The following is a 17,323-nucleotide window of genomic DNA, read 5'->3' on the forward strand; positions in this document are numbered from 1 at the left end:
ACTTGATCAGAGATTATTTCTCTCAGTGTGCCTCTTTTGTATTTAAGTTGTTTCACACACACAAACAAACACACACACACACACACACACACACACACACACACACACACACACACACAGACCCCCCCACACACACACACCCACATCCACCCTCTGACTCACATCCTCTTTGTTTCTCGAACATCAAATGTCTCTCTCAAAGTAGTTACACCAGCTCACTATTACAGGAAATCTGTAAATTCCCAGTTTTTAAGAATCAGTTTCAAAGGGCGAAACTACAGATGGCTGGTCTACACCTCTGGCCAAGACAGAAACATTAAAAATTGCATTTTAAAATGAGAATGTGGATATTTCCTTGTTTTATGTGGACAGTGTGTCCTAAACGGAAGACCATGTAAACCAATTGAATAAACCTTTAGTAAAGTAAATGCTGCACCATTGCTGGCCTTCTGAAGTTACATCTCTCTATTTGTCAGCATATGTGCTGAAGTGAACAATGACGAAAGGAAGCGGCCATGATTAAATGCAATTCAACATGTATTTGATAAAGATATACATTAAAACATGGATAATCACACCATGCATATGGCATGCATTACATACATTGACATGATGACATCACACTGGTAAGGGGGCCTCCCTCCCCGAGACAGACACTAGGTGGTGTCACTAAGGCACGAGAGGCGTAGGGGGTGGATGGGGGCGGGGGAAGGCTAGGTGGGGTAGGGTCAGGTGAAAGAACAGGTTGTATTTAGCAGCAGAAAGGGGGTGTTCATGCGGCTGGGGGGCTGGCGGGGCAGGAGAGCGGCTGGACCCCCTTCACCTCCAGGGCCTTGTTGAAGTGGACCTCCGTGGTCTTAGAGGCCTTGGTGATCCTCAGGTTCCTCATACACCCTCCGAACGAGGAACTACCACTCAAGCCAACCTGCTTCACTCCCTCTGTGGTACACACACAAACACAAACATACACACACACATGCACATACAAACATGGGCAATAATGAGGAAGAGAGAAAGGCAACCGGTTAGTAATGAGATCTTTCACTCTTCAATCTTTTCCCCCAAAAATGTATGCTGGGGTGTGTTTGATGTGCGTGAGGGGGTCGTACCGGGGAATCCCCCTACGTAGATGGGGTCATTGGTGTCTGCGGTGTTAGAGCGCGTGTTGGGGCTCTCAGCTTGGGACTTCTTGCCGTCCACTACCAGCTCCAGACGGTGACGCAGCTTCTGCGCGGAGACAGAATGCCATTGGCCGTCACAAAGCCCCGCCTCCACGTCCGGCTGGTACTCTGTTGTGATTCGTCCAGCTCCATTGTCAACATGGAATAGCAGCTACAGTGTGGGGTAAGCAAAAAAACACACAGTGTGTTAGTAGTGAGTGTGTGTGAGTATGTGTGTGTGAGTGTGCATGACTCTGTGTGTGTGTGTGTGTGTGTGTGTGTGTGTGAGTGCATGACTGTGTGTGTGTGCACGTGTGCACCTTTCCATCCAGCAGCTCTATTCCCAGTCCATCTGTGGTTTGACTGCTGACCCCCAGCAGAACCCCACTGCTTTTACTGGTCCTGAAGTCAAGGTCAAAGGTCACATCCAGACCTACCCTGAATGACCCCACTGGATGGAGGAGAGAAATGTATGTCATTACATACATTACATTACCTGTCATTGAATCAGTTCCTACATGTTAGTTTTGACGATGGAATATGTTATCAGCTCCTGGTAACCACACGGGTCAGGTGAGTGTGTGTGAGTGTGTGAGTGTGTGTCCTCACCTGCTTTCAGGTAGCCAGTCCCAGTAAAGTATGTCCCTGTTTCTGTGTTCTCATAGCAGGTTCCCACCATGTGACTGGAGGTGGGCATGTCCAGGTCCAACACATCCTCCATCAGACGGAAGTTCCTAATGCAGCCATCGATGCTGTGGAGGACCTGAGAAAACAGACACACACACGCACACACGTAGACAGTTCATCTGATTCTTTTCTGTTATATGCTATTGGTTCCCTGGTGTGTGATGGCGGTGTGTGTTGCAGTACCGGCCCTATCCTCTTGGTGGTGTAGTTGCCGGGCAGACCTCCGATGTAGAGCATGCCCACCACATCCAAGATGTCAGCCTTCTTAGGACTCGTGGTCTGCTTGTTGAAACGCTGGTCTACAGACAAGATCCCTCTCTGTCTCTCACGCATCACACGGATCTGATAGACACACACAAACACACACATGCAGAGGTCAGGTTCAGGTCAATGGTATTCTCAGCCTCAGGTAAAGGTCACATACAGCAGAGGTGACCCCTGACCTTATGCCAGTTTCCGTCGTTGATGGCGCGAGGCACCGTTGTGGATGTGTTTCCATGGCCCAGGTCAAAGCCCAGGTGAGCCATCCCTTCTTTAATCTGCAGAGAAGTAGGGAGAGAGAGAGAGAGGGAGAGAGAGAGAGAGAGAGAGAGAGAGAGAGAGAGGGAGAGAGAGAGAGAGAGAGAGAGAGAGAGAGAGAGAGAGAGAGAGAGAGAGAGAGAGAGAGAGAGAGAGAGAGAAAGGAAGTAGGGGGGGAGGGGGAGCAGATGTTATAGAAAAAAACGAACTTGATTCCTGTAGTGTCTGTGTGGTTTTGATACAGAGAGACTGAAAGCAACAGTGAGATCGAAAAAAAGAGAAATAGAGAGAGACAGAAAGCGACAGAGAGAGCGAGAGATAGATAAACAGACAGAGAGATAGAGATCTCTAGGTATCTAGGTAGATGTTACCTGGACCGTAGCAAAGTCAGCGTGGTTGTGTCTGGCCATGTAGAACACCAGGCCAGACTCCGCCCTGGTCCTGAGCTCAAACTCCAGGATGAGTCGGGTCTTCACCTTGGTGTCGTCGAAGGAGAACGCCACGTGACTGCTCCTGCTGAGACCAAACTGTTTGGCCTTACCCACAATCCCCGGCTCTGCCTCTGCCACGCACCCCACCTAGGAGGGCGGGAAAAACAGCTGTCAATCACCCTGGATGATTACATGATGCCTCTGGACTTCCAATCATCCAGTCCTTTTCCACTCTTGGAGTTGATCTGATGTTGACCACAAGATGGTGCTGTGGCCCCAGATATGCGGCACGTCTCCTATTGTACAAAGAAGGCTGCTTGAGAGAGTCAGAGCGACAGTGAGGGATGAACAGAGAAAGAGAGAGAGAGAAGGATAAACAGAGAGAAAGATAAAGAGATAGAGAGAGTGAGTGAGAATGAAATACCAGGACTGAATGAGAGAGCGGAGAGATGAGGTAGAGAAGCAGGATAGTTAAGTTTCAAGGCCACTTCTGTTTGTTATGCTAACAGGACAACACCTCCATCACGCTCTGGTGACCTTGCTGTGTGGCGCTCAGTCACAGCACGGCCAGCCTGTCTACCAGCGGCCGTGAGCCAGGTCAACCGCAACTCTGGAATGTTCTAGAACTATCTCCTTAGTGAGACTAGAATTCTGGAATGTTCTAGACATTGTTAGACTAGAATGCTGTCTCTAAAATGTGAAAGACAGGCAGAAGGCTGCATGTGTGTATTTAAGTAGGTTAACATTTGGCACACACACACACTCTCACATACACACCCACACACACACAAATGAAGTGTGTGTGTGAGCGGTTAGGGAATCGGGCTAGTAATCTGAAGGTTGCCAGTTTGATTCCCGGCCGTGCAAAATGACGTTGTGTCCCTGGGCAAGGCACTTCACCCTACTTGCCTCGGGGGAATGTCCCTGTACTTACTGTAAGTCGCTCTGGATAAGAGCGTCTGCTAAATGACTAAATGTAAATTTAAATGAAGAGGTAGGCAACGTTGGCATGTGTGTGTTTGGAGTTTGCATGATGAAGAACCTGCTGTTCTGGAATTACGGGTCATGTGTGTAAGAGGTGTGGTGAGTGTAAGAGAAACAGGTGTGTGTGTATGTGAGTACCAGATTGTCTGGGCGTGTCTCCAGGGAGGGGCTGGTAAGCAGAGGGGGGGCAGCGGGTGTGACAGGGGGCGGGTCCTAAAGCAGCATGAGGGCGGGGCATACAATCAGTGGGTTAACAAGAAATATACACAGCCAATCAGAATGGCCACAGCATGCATATCAAATACTAGACTCCAATCAGATAGAGGCCATCATTTGAATGGTCAGCAGGATGAAGAAAAAGATCAAAGTGAATGAAAGAAAGAAAACTTTGGTCCCTGAAAATAATCTGTTAATAAAGGATCAAAACAGGATCAGTACAGAATCATTAAATAATCAGTGGAGGATCATACATATTCACTAGTTATTTAGATATGTTTGCAATATCAGTCATTCTATTGTATTAGAGAAACATTGAGGAGGTAGAGAAAAATAGAAAGAGGTAGAGTTAGAGAGAGAGAGAGAGAGAGAGAGAGGGAGGTAGAGAGACAGAGAGAGGAAGTGAGAGGGAGGTAGAGAGAGAGAGACTGAGCGGTAGTGAGAGAGGGCTAAAGGAACAGAATGATAAACAGTCTGTCATCTCTGCAGCTTCACCTCTGCAGCAGAGTTAATGGACTGGAAAACTGCTCCGTCTTTACCCCCTTGCTCTCCCTTTCACTCTTTCTCTCTCTCCCTCCCTCCCTCCCTCCCTCCCTCCCTCCCTCCCTCCCTCCCTCCCTCCCTCCCTCCCTCCCTCCCTCCCTCCCTCCCTCCTTCCCTCCCTCCCTCCCTCCCTCCCTTAATCCCCCTCCAGATTTCTCTCCCTCACCTCCTTTCCTCTCCCTCTTTCTAACCCTCTGTCCTATCTCTACCTCCCACTTTCTCCCTCCCTCCCTCCCTCCCTCCCTCCCTTAATCCCCCTCCAGATTTCTCTCCCTCACCTCCTTTCCTCTCCCTCTTTCTAACCCTCTGTCCTATCTCTACCTCCCACTTTCTCCCTCCCTCCCTCCCTCCCTCCCTCCCTCCCTCCCCCTTCTCTTCCCTCCCCATTCCTCCCTCCAGCCCTCTGAAACCTGAGACGGACAGTACAGATACAAAGACTCTATCCCTGGATGAACAGAAAGCCTGTAGACTATGTGGTGAGGTCGATACATCCCAGATTTGATTTCCTTCTATGAAGGAAAGGATCAAGAAAAACAAGGTGTGTGGAAGGGGGTGGGGTGACCTACAGTGGACGAGGCGGTGGGGGTCACGGGGGCTGGGGTGGAGGGGGCTGGTACAGGTTTGACAACTTCCTCTTTTTTAGGCTCCTCCTCTTCCTTCTCAGTCTCCTCCTCCTCTGGGAGGGGCAAAGGTGGTGGGGGCGGGGCCAGGTTTGGGCACTGGCCAATCTCCGCGTTCTCGAATGCCACTGGCTGGGAGAAGTCTGCTAGGCTGCGGGGAGAGAATGAACACACACCATGTTTAGCACACACACTCACACACACACACACACACACACACACACAGACACGACAGTGTGTTAATGGCTAGCGGGGTGAGTGGTGTAATTATGAGGCTATGAACGGGGACAGACACATTTCACCTGTCCAGTCTGAGGACACTAATGTGTGTGTGTGTGCTCTAATGGGGTGGCCCATCATTAGAGTGGATGGGATCTGGGTCACCACACAGAGTTATGGAGTCAAATGATGTTGTCTTTCCATTTAGTCGACATGTCAGTTGGCCTGCTAGTTCTAGAGCAGACAGAGAGAGCTGAGAGAGAGAGAGAGATGTGTGCTGGTGTGGTACTGTGTATGTACTAGATGTCAGTAGACTCACATTGTGTTGACCATGAGGTTCCAGATGCAGCCCTGGAATGGAACGTTCGGTCTCTGAGAACTCTGCTCCACCTCCGTTGGGATTCCTCCAATGAACACACGCTTGATGGTCATTGGCTGGTCGTTGGGAAGACCCGCCTCCTTCTTCTCTTCCTCATCCACCTGCAACGCAAACGACCTGGAACAGGAAACATCCATAATCAGTTCGGGTCAGGAACAGGAAACAGAATCAGTCAGGTCCATACCAATCCACACACCCACACCCACACACACACCTTCCTGGCTGTCTCAGGATGCGTAGTGAGTGTTCTCGTCCATCGTGGAGGATCCCCTGGTCGGGCTTGCGGACCACCCTGCGCAGGCTGTGGCTCCCAGAGAACACCAGCACCTCCAGAGAGCCCTTACTGAGCTGCACTGCCAGGAAGGGCTGGGCAGACACACGCAGATGGATGGCATCTTTATTTGACTGAGAAGAAGAACACACTCTACAGTGTGCTGATGTTCATGGACTGTATGTACCCAGACGTGTGTGTCCAGGTGTGTAACCAGCCTTCTACCCTGCCGCGCACACACCTTTCTCCCTGCTCTGACTACTGACCGTCTCATCAACATAAGAGCTTTCAGATCACGCTCTCAGCAGTTGTGTGTGTCTGTGAATGAGCGTGTGTGAATGAGTGTGTGTCTGGGAGAGAGGGTCAGAGTTGAAGCTAAAGTCTATCTAATCAGGTGGGCTTCCTGCCAGTCTCTCAGCCTGAAAGCATATTAATATGAGATTAAGTGTTCTCTGGGTGAGAGCACATGAGGAGCCTGCATAAAATAAACACATTTACATGTACAAAGTTTCTGTACTAGTGTGAGTGGGTGGGTGTGTGCAAGCTATGTGTGTGTGTGTATTTGTGTACCTCGCCAGACTGTCTGCGTCGCCTCTTCGGCAGCTGAGCCAGCACAGGCTCCTGTGTGTGGGACCGGCCGGTGCCCCCGGTGCCAAGGAAGATGATGCCATGCTCTGACTTGGTGCTGAACGACAGACTGATCTCCGTGGCGACAGCGAAGGACAGACCTGAAAGCTCGATAAAGCCCGGCTTGGAGAAACTGACTGTGTGGAGGTTCTGGATGAGAGGAGGCGGGAGGGGGGAGGAGAGGACATGAGTAGAGGTTAGTGAAGCACCTCAGTGGAGCCTCTTGGTCAGCCCCTTCCTTCCTCCCTTCCTCCCACCACCTCCCCGAACCCTAACCTCAGCAGAGCAGCCTTTGGTCAGTCCAGTGTAGTCGGAGCTGCTGAGGAGATAGTAGGGAGTTCTGGACACCTCAATGTCTCTCATGCAGCCTGCATACTTCTGCTGAGTCACCTCCGACCTGCGGGGGAGAACGAAGGGAGAGATGACCGGAGAGAGAAAGGGGGCCAGACAGAAGAGAGAGGAGGAGGCTCAGCCAGTGATGGTACAGCGAGTGAAGGTAAACATCATCACATCAAGAGGTGAGCAGCCGGGTGAGCAGCCGGGTGAAGAAGCATCTGCCAGCTCTCTAGGAAGCACTAGCTACAACAGAGCCCTGACCCTGACCTTGACCCTGACACTGACCCCGACCCTCCCTGGACCTACACACTAGCTAGGCTGTGTATGTAGGTCCGACCTGCGCAGCCAGAGCAGGGGAGCATGGAAGTGAGAGAGCAATTGTGACTAGTAGGGAAGAGGAGAGTAAAGAGGGAGAGGAGGTGTTGTGGTGTGGTGGTTCTGTGGTGATTTATTAATTATTTAAAATATATATATATATATACAGTATAGTATATAGATGTAGATCTAGAGATGTAGTAGAGATTCGGCTAGAGATATCTCTACTGGAGTGATTAACATGGGTTACCTTGACTTGAGACTGTAGGAGAAGAAGATAAAACAAGTGTTTCAGGTTAACAGACTAAGTGACAGTGTTGGACTTTGACATATATTCTTTTGAACCGTTACACTTATAGCTCTTGAGGATACACCAAAAACAGGAGCTGTTAATGTGACTCTGAATATGGCTCTCTGAATGTGATTCAATGTGAGTCGGAATGTGTCTCTCTCTATTCTTTGTGACTCTCTGAATGTGACTCTCTCTATTCTTTGTGACTCTCTGAATGTGACTCTGTTTGAGACGCCCCCCTGCTGTACCTGTAGTTGCCGATGGTGGGTAGGCCTCCAAAGTAGATCCTCTCTGTGTCTCGGAGGTTGAGTCCGGTAGCAGAGCCCAGTGACGTCACCAGCAGCTTCTCCTCCTCATTGGAGTCCATGTCCACCACCGTCACCACGGCTACGGGTTGACATGACCTCTCATGAACATACACACACTGTGTTTTGTACACAAATATTTGACTAATGAGACTGTAAGTGTGTGGGTGTGTGTGTGTGTGGTCAGTACCTTGTTTCTTGTTGCGGGCCATGGTGAGGGACTTCCAGCGTCCATCGTTGTGTTTCTTAGAGCTGCTGGCAGAGCCAGTACCAGAACCCAGATCATAACTGACCTTCAACCTCCCATCCACCAGCTCTGCACTCATGAAGTCCTTCTAGAGAAGGGCGAAGGGGTGAGGAAGAGAGGGGGGGGGGGGGTTGGAGGGGGGAGGAGGAAAGGGGGATTTGAGTCAGAGAGGAGAGGAGAGTGAGGACTAGAGATGGATCTGATTTGACATACATTGAAACATACTGTAAACAAGGATTTGGTTTGTGTGTGTGTGTCAGCAGATTACCATGTCCTTGGTAGCGAGATACATCAGCAGGGAGTTGGAGGAGAAAGTGCGGAACTTGAACATCACCGTGGAGATGTTAGGGTTCCACCTGGTGGGGCGGCTGACTGCAGCGTAGCCCTCCCCATCAAACTGGACCATACCCTCTGTGTCTGTGGACTGGGGGCTGCACACACACACGCGCACACACACACACGCGCACACGCACACACACACACACAAACCTTTAGGTTTGAGGGCAGGGATTCACAACTGTCTTTCAAGATATGAATCTCTCCTCTTCTCTCCTCTCTTTTCTTCTCCTCTTCTCTCCCACCCATCTCTCCTCGCCAGCCTTCTCTTCTCCTCTCCTCTCTGTCCCTCTTCCATCCTCCTCTCCTCACCTGACCACACAGCCCTTGCAGTCCCCTTCTCTCTCTCTGTAGTTCCAGAGGCCGATGGGCTTGTTGTCCAGGTACGTCTCCCCCATACAGCCTGAGAAGGTAGTGGTCTTCACCGCATCTGCTTTCTACAACACACACACACACACACACAAATACACACACAGGTTTGTCATTAGGAGGGGCCAGTCAGTACAGTTGTGTAGAGGGCCGTTGCCAGCAGACAAAGCTCGAGTCCTGCAACTGTGTTTACCTTGACAGAGCCCAGGAGTCCTCCTACAAACAGGTAGGCCTTCTGATCCACGTCCAGGATGGTGAACTTCTCCGGAGCGTTGGCGCTGCGGGGGGTGGGCAGGATGCCCGCTCTGGTGCCCTCCAGGGCCTGCACCTTGATGGTGCCATTCAGCCCGTTCCTGACCAGTCAGAGAAGCAGTGGGGAGAGAAGCTTGTAAGTGAGTGAAACGTCTGTGGTTGTGAGTGAGTGTGTGGGTTTGTGAGTGTGTGTGTGGGTTTGTGAGTGAGTGTGTGGGTTTGTGAGTGTGTGTGTGGGTTTGTGAGTGAGTGTGTGGGTTTGTGAGTGTGTGTGTGGGTTTGTGAGTGAGTGTGTGGGTTTGTGAGTGTGTGTGTGGGTTTGTGAGTGAGTGTGTGGGTTTGTGAGTGTGTGTGTGGGTTTGTGAGTGAGTGTGTGGGTTTGTGAGTGTGTGTGTGGGTTTGTGAGTGAGTGTGTGGGTTTGTGAGTGTGTGTGTGGGTTTGTGAGTGAGTGTGTGGGTTTGTGAGCGTGTGTGTGGGTTTGTGAGTGAGTGTGTGGGTTTGTGAGTGTGTGTGTGGGTTTGTGAGTGAGTGTGTGGGTTTGTGAGTGTGTGTGTGGGTTTGTGAGTGAGTGTGTGGGTTTGTGAGTGTGTGTGTGGGTTTGTGAGTGAGTGTGTGGGTTTGTGAGCGTGTGTGTGGGTTTGTGAGTGAGTGTGTGGGTTTGTGAGTGTGTGTGTGGGTTTGTGAGTGAGTGTGTGTGTGGGTTTGTGAGTGAGTGTGTGGGTGGGTTTGTGAGTGAGTGTGTGGGTGGGTTTGTGAGTGAGTGTGTGGGTGGGTTTGTGAGTGAGTGTGTGGGTGGGTTTGTGAGTGAGTGTGTGGGTGGGTTTGTGAGTGAGTGTGTGGGTTTGTGAGTGTGTGTGGGGGTTTGTGAGTGAGTGTGTGGGTTTGTGAGTGTGTGTGTGGGTTTGTGAGTGAGTGTGTGGGTTTGTGAGCGTGTGTGTGGGTTTGTGAGTGAGTGTGTGGGTTTGTGAGTGTGTGTGTGGGTTTGTGAGTGAGTGTGTGGGTGGGTTTGTGAGTGAGTGTGTGGGTGGGTTTGTGAGTGAGTGTGTGGGTGGGTTTGTGAGTGAGTGTGTGGGTGGGTTTGTGAGTGAGTGTGTGGGTGGGTTTGTGAGTGAGTGTGTGGGTGGGTTTGTGAGTGAGTGTGTGGGTGGGTTTGTGAGAGAGGGTGTTTGTACCGGGAGGCTTCTATGCGGTGCCAGTTGCCATCGTTAATAGTGAGGTCAGGATACTCAACCCTCCCGACTCCTGACCCCACATCCCACAGGAAGTTCACCTTCCCCTTCCTCATCTCTACAGCCAGGAAGTCAACCTGGAGAGAAGAAGACAAGAGGAAAAAAGAGGAGAGGAGAGAGGAGGTGAGGGTAGGCGAGAATGGAGAAGGTTTATAGCTTCACTTGTCTCCAGTGATTGGAGAGCAGAGTAAGAGCTAACTCTTCATTCCTGCATTCAGGCTCTTCAGGCAGACAGGAACCAGGCAGACAAAACAACAGGCAGGAAAGGTGCCTCATGGGAAATGAGCCACCAAAATGTCCAGTTTGAACTGCAGGCTAATTGCTGTGGTCGCTGTTCTGTACATGGGATATGATCACATACACACACACACACCCACACACACCACACACACACACACACATAGACCTCCAGGGGATCATAGAGCAGACTAATAAGCTAGTGATTCAGTGTGACGGAAAACTGATGAGTGTGTGTATGTGTGTGTAAATGTGTGCGTGTGTTTTTACGTGTGTGTTTGTCTAAGTGTGTGTGGCATGCGGAAGAGCACAGCTACAGTGATCCTGGATTAATTGGAAATTTTCCAACTCTGCAAACTAACTCTGATAAATGATAGTAATATGGAACAACTCTCTTACATTGCAACTGACTGCAACCGGATGCCCAGGGACTCCACTTAGTTAAGATTTACTGAGATAGTTGTGTTTACACATACAAACACGCACACAAACACACACACACACACTAGATGCTTTTTTGGTCCACCAATTACATTAATGGTAAAGTAATTTGCAGTAAAGTGTAAACTGTTACAGACATCACCGATAGTCTAACACACCTTATCACATCACCCATCACCCTAATGGAACCTCACACCCACACAAACACACACCCACACAAACACACACCCACACAAAAACACACCCACACAAACACACACACCCAGTTCTTACATATTGAGCACTGCCCAGATAGAAGAGCAGGTTATCAGGAGTGGTGGTCTTGACGTTGAGGATGATGGTGTTGTAGCGGCCCTTCTTGATGTCAGGCCGGTAGGCACGGATACAGTCTCCACCCGATGACACAGACACCTTGATCTGAGAGAGCAGATGAAGGGGGGGGGGGGGGGGGTTAAAACCATGATACACAACCACAGTACGAGGAGAAGGGTAGAAAGAGGAATAATGTGTGGGATGAGGGTGATGTTGATAGAGTGAGAGAGAGGGGGAGAGAAGGGGATGAGGGTGATGTTGATAGAGTGAGAGAGAGGGGGAGAGATTGGGATGAGGGTGATGTTGATAGAGTGAGAGAGAGGGGCAGAGATTGGGATGAGGGTGATGTTGATAGAGTGAGAGAGAGGGGCAGAGATTGGGATGAGGGTGATGTTGATAGAGTGAGAGAGGGGGAGAGAAGGGGATAAGGGTGATATTGATAGAGTGAGAGAGAGGGGCAGATATTGGGATGAGGGTGATGTTGATAGAGTGAGAGAGAGGGGGAGAGAAGGGGATGAGGGTGATATTGATAGAGACAGAAGGGGAGAGATTGGGATGAGGGTGATGTTGAGAGAGTGAGAGAGAGGAGGATGATGATGAGGACTGTCTTACGGAGTTGGCTTGTTTCCTGGCCTGGTTGATCAGCTCCTTGATCTGAGAAATGTTCTTCTTCAGGTTGTCCTGCAGCTCTCTGATTGGCTTTAACTTCTCCAGCAGCCTATCAGCTTCATCCTCAAGGTCCTTGACCTTTGCCCCTGCAGCATGGACTGGTGGACAGACAGACAGACAGGAAAGACAGACAGGAGAGACAGACAGACAAACAGACAGACAGGAGAGACAGACAGACATACATACAGAAGGACAGACAGACAAGTAGAGAGACAGACAGACATGTATTGAGGCAAACAGACAGGTAGGCCGACAGGTATAGAGACAGACAGGTATAGAGATATACAGGTATGAAGACAGACATGTATAGAGACAGGCAGACAGACAGGCAAGGAGACAGACAGGTAGAGAGACCGGGGTCAGGTACAGCATCAGGTACAGCATCAGGTTGTTCTCTCCAGAGTACAGTACGAGCACGTCTGTTAGACAGCAGAGAGATGAGACTGTCGGAATAACTCAATCAGCAGCATTAGAGCTGTGAAGGCAGAAAGCTGTTAGCAGAGATGAGGTAAGGAGACAGCATCCATGATTACACGACAGTAGTGCTGCTGAAGCATACATTACACTAACAAGCTTAGAAGAACTGCAGCGCTGGATGGGAAGGAAGAGGAAGAGGAGGGAAGAAGAGGAGAGCACCGGAGAGGAGGGGGAGGAGATGGAAAGGAGGACGGGATGAAAGAGAGATGAAAGAGAGTGGACGACGAGAGGAGGAGGAGAGAAGGAGAGACCAGTGCAGAAATAAATGGTGTGAGTAGGGGAGAAGAGGGTAGAGAGTAAGGAGAGAGGAGAGAGAGGAAGGAGAATGGAGAAAGTGGAGGGGGAGAGAGTAGGGGAGATAAGACACTACACAGAGGGAAAGACAGCAGAAGGCTGCGATCCAAAGAATCCATGCAGTAGGGATGTTGACCTAACATAGCTCTGATGGCCTGCTCAAGTTACATTAAAATATTGTAATCTAATGTACTGTAAATTTCCTGTAGAGTGACTGATGTTATGTAAAGGAATGTTTGAGGAAAGTATGTTGTAAATATTTTCGAAAACGTGCAGAGCAGCTCAGGTCCTGCCGAAGCTCGTCATAGTGACTGATGATAAAGGTCGTCATAGTGACTGATGACAAAGGTCGTCATAGTGACAGATGGTGAAAGTTGTCATAGTGACAGATTGTGAAGGTTGTCATAGTGACAGGCGAAGTAACAAAAGGCATACATACTGATGGCTGTTGGGTACAAAAAGAAACAAAAACACAAAGGAGAGACAGGAAAACACGGGTGAGGATGGATTCACAGAGCGTCACTGTAGAACAAAACATTACGCCAGCCAATGGAATAAGATCTTACTGTTCCTGCGATATAGCATTGCCAATGAATGCCTACCCACATTTATGGATAGCCAATGAGAAGATATTTAATTGTTCCTTTAGTAAAGCATTACCAATGACTGCCCACTCACATTAAATATAATTAAGGATAGCCAATGAGAAGAGAATTTACTGTTCCCATACTAAAACATTGCTAAATCAGCTCTAAGTGTCCCTTGATGCTACAGTACAATCGAGTAACGCTAATCGTCGGGAAACGTAATCAGTGAGAGCCTTCTTACTGTTCTTCTCCGGGTCCTGGATCATGTTGTTGGCTGTGTTGACGTGGTCCTGCAGCTGACTGTAGTTCCTCTGCAGCCCCAGAAGCCCCAGGTTCAGGTCCTTCAGACGCTCCAGGACATCGATGGCCGTGTCGTTGGCCTCCCCCGCCTTCACCTTGGTGGCCTGGAGCTTAGCGGCCGTGTCTACAACACGCACACACACACATACAGTACACATGGATTTAGTTCGACACACATGTTCGTGTGTTTGTATGCGTGTATGTGTTAGTGTGATAGTGATGTCTTAGATCAATAGAGTGAACACAGCAAGGTGAGAGGCCACGTGTTCTTTCAAACCCAACCTGACACACATCAATACGGCAAGGCTCTACACACATGCTCACACAAATGCTCTCACACACACACCTACACACACACATACTGTACACACACACACATTTACACTTAATCACACACATCCACATACCGTCCACACACGCAGCAGCGTGTGGGAGTTTTAGCAGTGCTTACCGGAAGGTAAGGCGTTGAGTTTGTCCATGGTCTGGTTAAGAGCCTTCACAAGGTCTTTGTTCTTCTGGCCTGCAGCCTTCAATCTTGCCTGCATGCTACCCACACTGTCAACATTCTCTGTAAAACACACACGCAGACACACGTACACATACACATACAGTAGATAGTAAGCCAACATTCCCTCTTCTCCATCACAGAGCAAGAGAGAGAGAGAGCGAGGGAAATGGAGAAAGGGGGGAAGAGAAAGGGGGGTGGCCATACCTTTCAACACCAGCCAACAGGGCTCAGCTGGTGTGTTTGATAGAAACAGAACAGATTAGAGAGAGAGAGAGAGTGAAGGAAAAGGACATATAGTCAGTGACTGAGTCTGAAAGAAAGAAAGACAGAGAAAGAGACAGTGAGAGACAGACAGAGAGAGTGAGAGAGAGTGAGAGAGAGGGAGAGAGAGAGAAAGGGAGAGACAGAGGGAGAGAGAGAGAGAGAGAGAGAGAGAGAGAGAGAGAGAGAGAGAGAGAGAGAGAGAGAGAGAGTAGAGAGAGAGAGAGAGAGAGAGAGAGAGAGAGAGAGAGAGAGAGAGAGAGAAAGAGAGAGAGAGAAAGGGGGGACCATTCCTGTACCTTTTACATCGTTCTCCAGTTCCTTGGCTTGTTTCCACAGTGTGTTGCTGTTCTGAACTGAGTTCTTGGCGTTCTCCTTCAGAGAACCTTTAGGTCCGGAGGCCTGCACAACAGCAGGGAGGGCTTGGAGTCACAACAATGGATTATACACACACACACACACGCAAGCACACACACCCACCATCTAAACATTCACTGCCTTAATGAAATAGCTGGAGGAATCAACAGAGAATGGAACATTGTCTGTTTAGGACATGCAGTCTGGATCAGTGGGGTGTGTATGTCAGTTCTGTGGGGTGTGTGTCAGTACTGCGGTGGGGTGTGTGTCAGTACTGCGGGGGGGGTGTCAGTACTGTGCGGGGTGTGTGTGTCAGTACTGTGGTCTGCATGCTGCTCTCCAAGGTGTTTGATGTACAGTCAGCCTCTGGCAGTGTCAGAGCTGGAGAGGAGAGGTACTGGATTATGCATCATGTCCTCCCTGCTAACTTAGTATGAAAGAGAACAGCGTGTTCAAAGAACTCTCTCTTTCTCTCTCCCTCCATCCATCAAATAAGAGGAAGAGGGGGAGCAGGAAGAAGACTAGAGAGAGAGGAGATGAGGTGGTGGAGGGAGGGAGGGATGGGCTGAGGGAGGGTGGAAGTGGGCGACAGAAGAGAAAAGGCAAGAGATGGGGGGATGGAGCAGGTGAGAGAAAAGAGAAGTGAGGGACTGGGGGGATAGAGGTACGGAAGGATGGAAGAATGCATGGAGGGAGCAGGTGAGTGCCTGGCGAGGTGAAGGACGGGGGCGGGGGGATGGGGGATGGGGGATGGGGGGGATGGAGGAACCTTGCTGGAGGAAGTGTAGAGAATAGAGAGACAGGAGTGGGACTTTGATCTGTCAGCCGTGACTAATGGAACTGAGGACAGGAACACTAAGGTTTCAACAGCCAATCTCTGCTGCGCAGCCCTCTGGAGTGTGTGTGTGAGAGTGCGCCCTTGTGTGTACTCCTGCAGGTGTGTGCGTGTGTATTCTTGCAGGTGTGTGCTTGTGTGTGTACTTCTGCAAGTGTGTGTGGTGTCTACCAGCTGAAGGGGCCTCAGTGGCGCGGGGCCCGTGCCAGCTTGGCCTCCCTCTCCGCCTCGTCTATAGAGTCCCTTGATGTTGCTGTAGGCCTTTGAAGGCCGCCGTAGCGTTGAACGACAGATTCTTTGCCTCAGCCAGGATACTGCGAGGAAGAGAGGAGGGAGAGCAGCAGCAGAGAGGGGAAAGGAAGAGAGGAGGGGGGATGAACGAGGGAGAAGAAGGGGAAGAGAAGAACAGAGGAGAAGGCGATGGGATTAGAGGAGAGGGTTTAGGCGTGCGCGCGTGTGTTTAAGCGCATCTCTAAAGGTTTCCAGGAAAAGCCTGTGGGAGGACTGACTCTGTATGTGTGTGTGTACCTGTCCAGGATGGCTGAAGACTCATTGAGCTGGCCAGCGTGGTGTTCAGCCCCGCTGCAGTAGAGAGTTGAGGACTGTTGTCGTCCAGGGCCTTGCTGAGGTGACTGACCCGGTAGTCTAGCTGGTCGTGCAGAGGCCCCAACTCTCCCTCCATCTGCTCCAGGTCCTACGGGGGGGTGGGGGGGGGTGAGACACACGAGAGGGGGGGCAACTTTGTTGAGAGCTTTCTATAATTCTGTGGTTTCTGTGTGGAGATTCTAAAACTCTCATGATCTTTGTGGAGGCTGAAACACAACGGTGCAATGTGTGTGTGTGTGTGTGTGTGTGTGCAGGTTCCAGAAGGGTCTCCGGTACCTCGATCTCCTTGTTGATGTTGTCGGACAGCAGGTTGGGGCGTCAGCTAAGACACGTTCTCCATCTGCTAGAACCTCCTCAGTTCCTTTCTTCACAAAGCTCACAGCATCCGTCTTCCTCTGCTCAGGAGAACAGGCACAGTCTCAGCAAACCTGGCAACCCAGCAATTCCAACTCCACAGAGCATGTCTTCCTGTACATGTTTAAAGTTGGCAAAAGTATGTGCGTGTGTGTTTGTGTAGGTTTTGAATGTGGATGTGTTTGTGCGTCTTGTGTGATGGAGTATTTCTGTGTGTAGAAGCTGACCTCCAGGGTGGTGAGGTTGGCCTGGTTCTGCTTGGCCAATGCCCCAGCCAGCCTGCTCTTTCCCTGGGCCTCAGTGATCAGGGCCTGGGCCTCCTCCAGCTGGGCCTGGTGGTCCCCAAGCTTCCCCGTCACCTCCTCCTTCAGGTCCTCAGTAGCCTGGTGGGGGTTCGCCAAACACACGCTTCACCCTCTGATACAGAGACTCTGCTAGCCTGGGGGACAGGGGGCAGGGGGCGGGGGAGGAAGGAGAGAAATGGGGAGGCAGAAAGAGAGCGGGATAAGAGAGAGAGAGAGGGTTTAAAACAACAAAGAGAGGGAGGGAGGGAGAGAAAGGGGGGAGGAGGAGGAGGAGGAGACGGGGGCAGTGAAGAAGACAGAGAGAAGAAGGAAGGGAGGAGAAAGAAAGGGAGAGAGAAGGGAAGGAAGGCGAGAGAGGACAATAAAAATTTGACAACAGAAAGTTCAAGACAGAAATGAGCGATCCGTTTTCTGCTCTCTGCCTGATGGGGTACCAGAGTAA

The 17,323-nt window shown here is 50.3% G+C and overlaps 1 protein-coding gene across 1 annotated transcript in view; it reads right to left on the bottom strand.

Moving 5' to 3' along the window:
- Positions 1 to 600: 600 nt before the first annotated feature.
- Positions 601 to 17,323, bottom strand: part of lama2 (laminin, alpha 2) — a 78,693-nt gene continuing 61,970 nt past the window's right edge. Inside the window, 34 exon segments of the mRNA XM_062468089.1 lie at positions 601 to 939; positions 1,110 to 1,332; positions 1,481 to 1,611; positions 1,770 to 1,923; positions 2,031 to 2,189; positions 2,291 to 2,386; positions 2,738 to 2,944; positions 3,920 to 3,994; positions 5,107 to 5,311; positions 5,699 to 5,875; positions 5,973 to 6,124; positions 6,600 to 6,806; positions 6,933 to 7,053; positions 7,558 to 7,569; positions 7,848 to 7,986; positions 8,095 to 8,239; positions 8,420 to 8,582; positions 8,800 to 8,924; positions 9,050 to 9,209; positions 10,282 to 10,415; positions 11,290 to 11,433; positions 11,941 to 12,095; positions 13,597 to 13,779; positions 14,107 to 14,223; positions 14,724 to 14,846; positions 15,810 to 15,855; positions 15,857 to 15,880; positions 15,882 to 15,930; positions 16,145 to 16,218; positions 16,221 to 16,310; positions 16,499 to 16,534; positions 16,537 to 16,617; positions 16,804 to 16,968; positions 16,970 to 17,015. Of these exon segments, the coding sequence (XP_062324073.1) occupies positions 773 to 939; positions 1,110 to 1,332; positions 1,481 to 1,611; positions 1,770 to 1,923; positions 2,031 to 2,189; positions 2,291 to 2,386; positions 2,738 to 2,944; positions 3,920 to 3,994; positions 5,107 to 5,311; positions 5,699 to 5,875; positions 5,973 to 6,124; positions 6,600 to 6,806; positions 6,933 to 7,053; positions 7,558 to 7,569; positions 7,848 to 7,986; positions 8,095 to 8,239; positions 8,420 to 8,582; positions 8,800 to 8,924; positions 9,050 to 9,209; positions 10,282 to 10,415; positions 11,290 to 11,433; positions 11,941 to 12,095; positions 13,597 to 13,779; positions 14,107 to 14,223; positions 14,724 to 14,846; positions 15,810 to 15,855; positions 15,857 to 15,880; positions 15,882 to 15,930; positions 16,145 to 16,218; positions 16,221 to 16,310; positions 16,499 to 16,534; positions 16,537 to 16,617; positions 16,804 to 16,968; positions 16,970 to 17,015 (4,285 nt within the window). The 3' untranslated portion in view covers positions 601 to 772.

This window comes from Osmerus eperlanus, chromosome 8 (genome assembly GCF_963692335.1).
Source record: "Osmerus eperlanus chromosome 8, fOsmEpe2.1, whole genome shotgun sequence".
In the NCBI taxonomy this organism is placed as follows: domain Eukaryota; kingdom Metazoa; phylum Chordata; class Actinopteri; order Osmeriformes; family Osmeridae; genus Osmerus; species Osmerus eperlanus.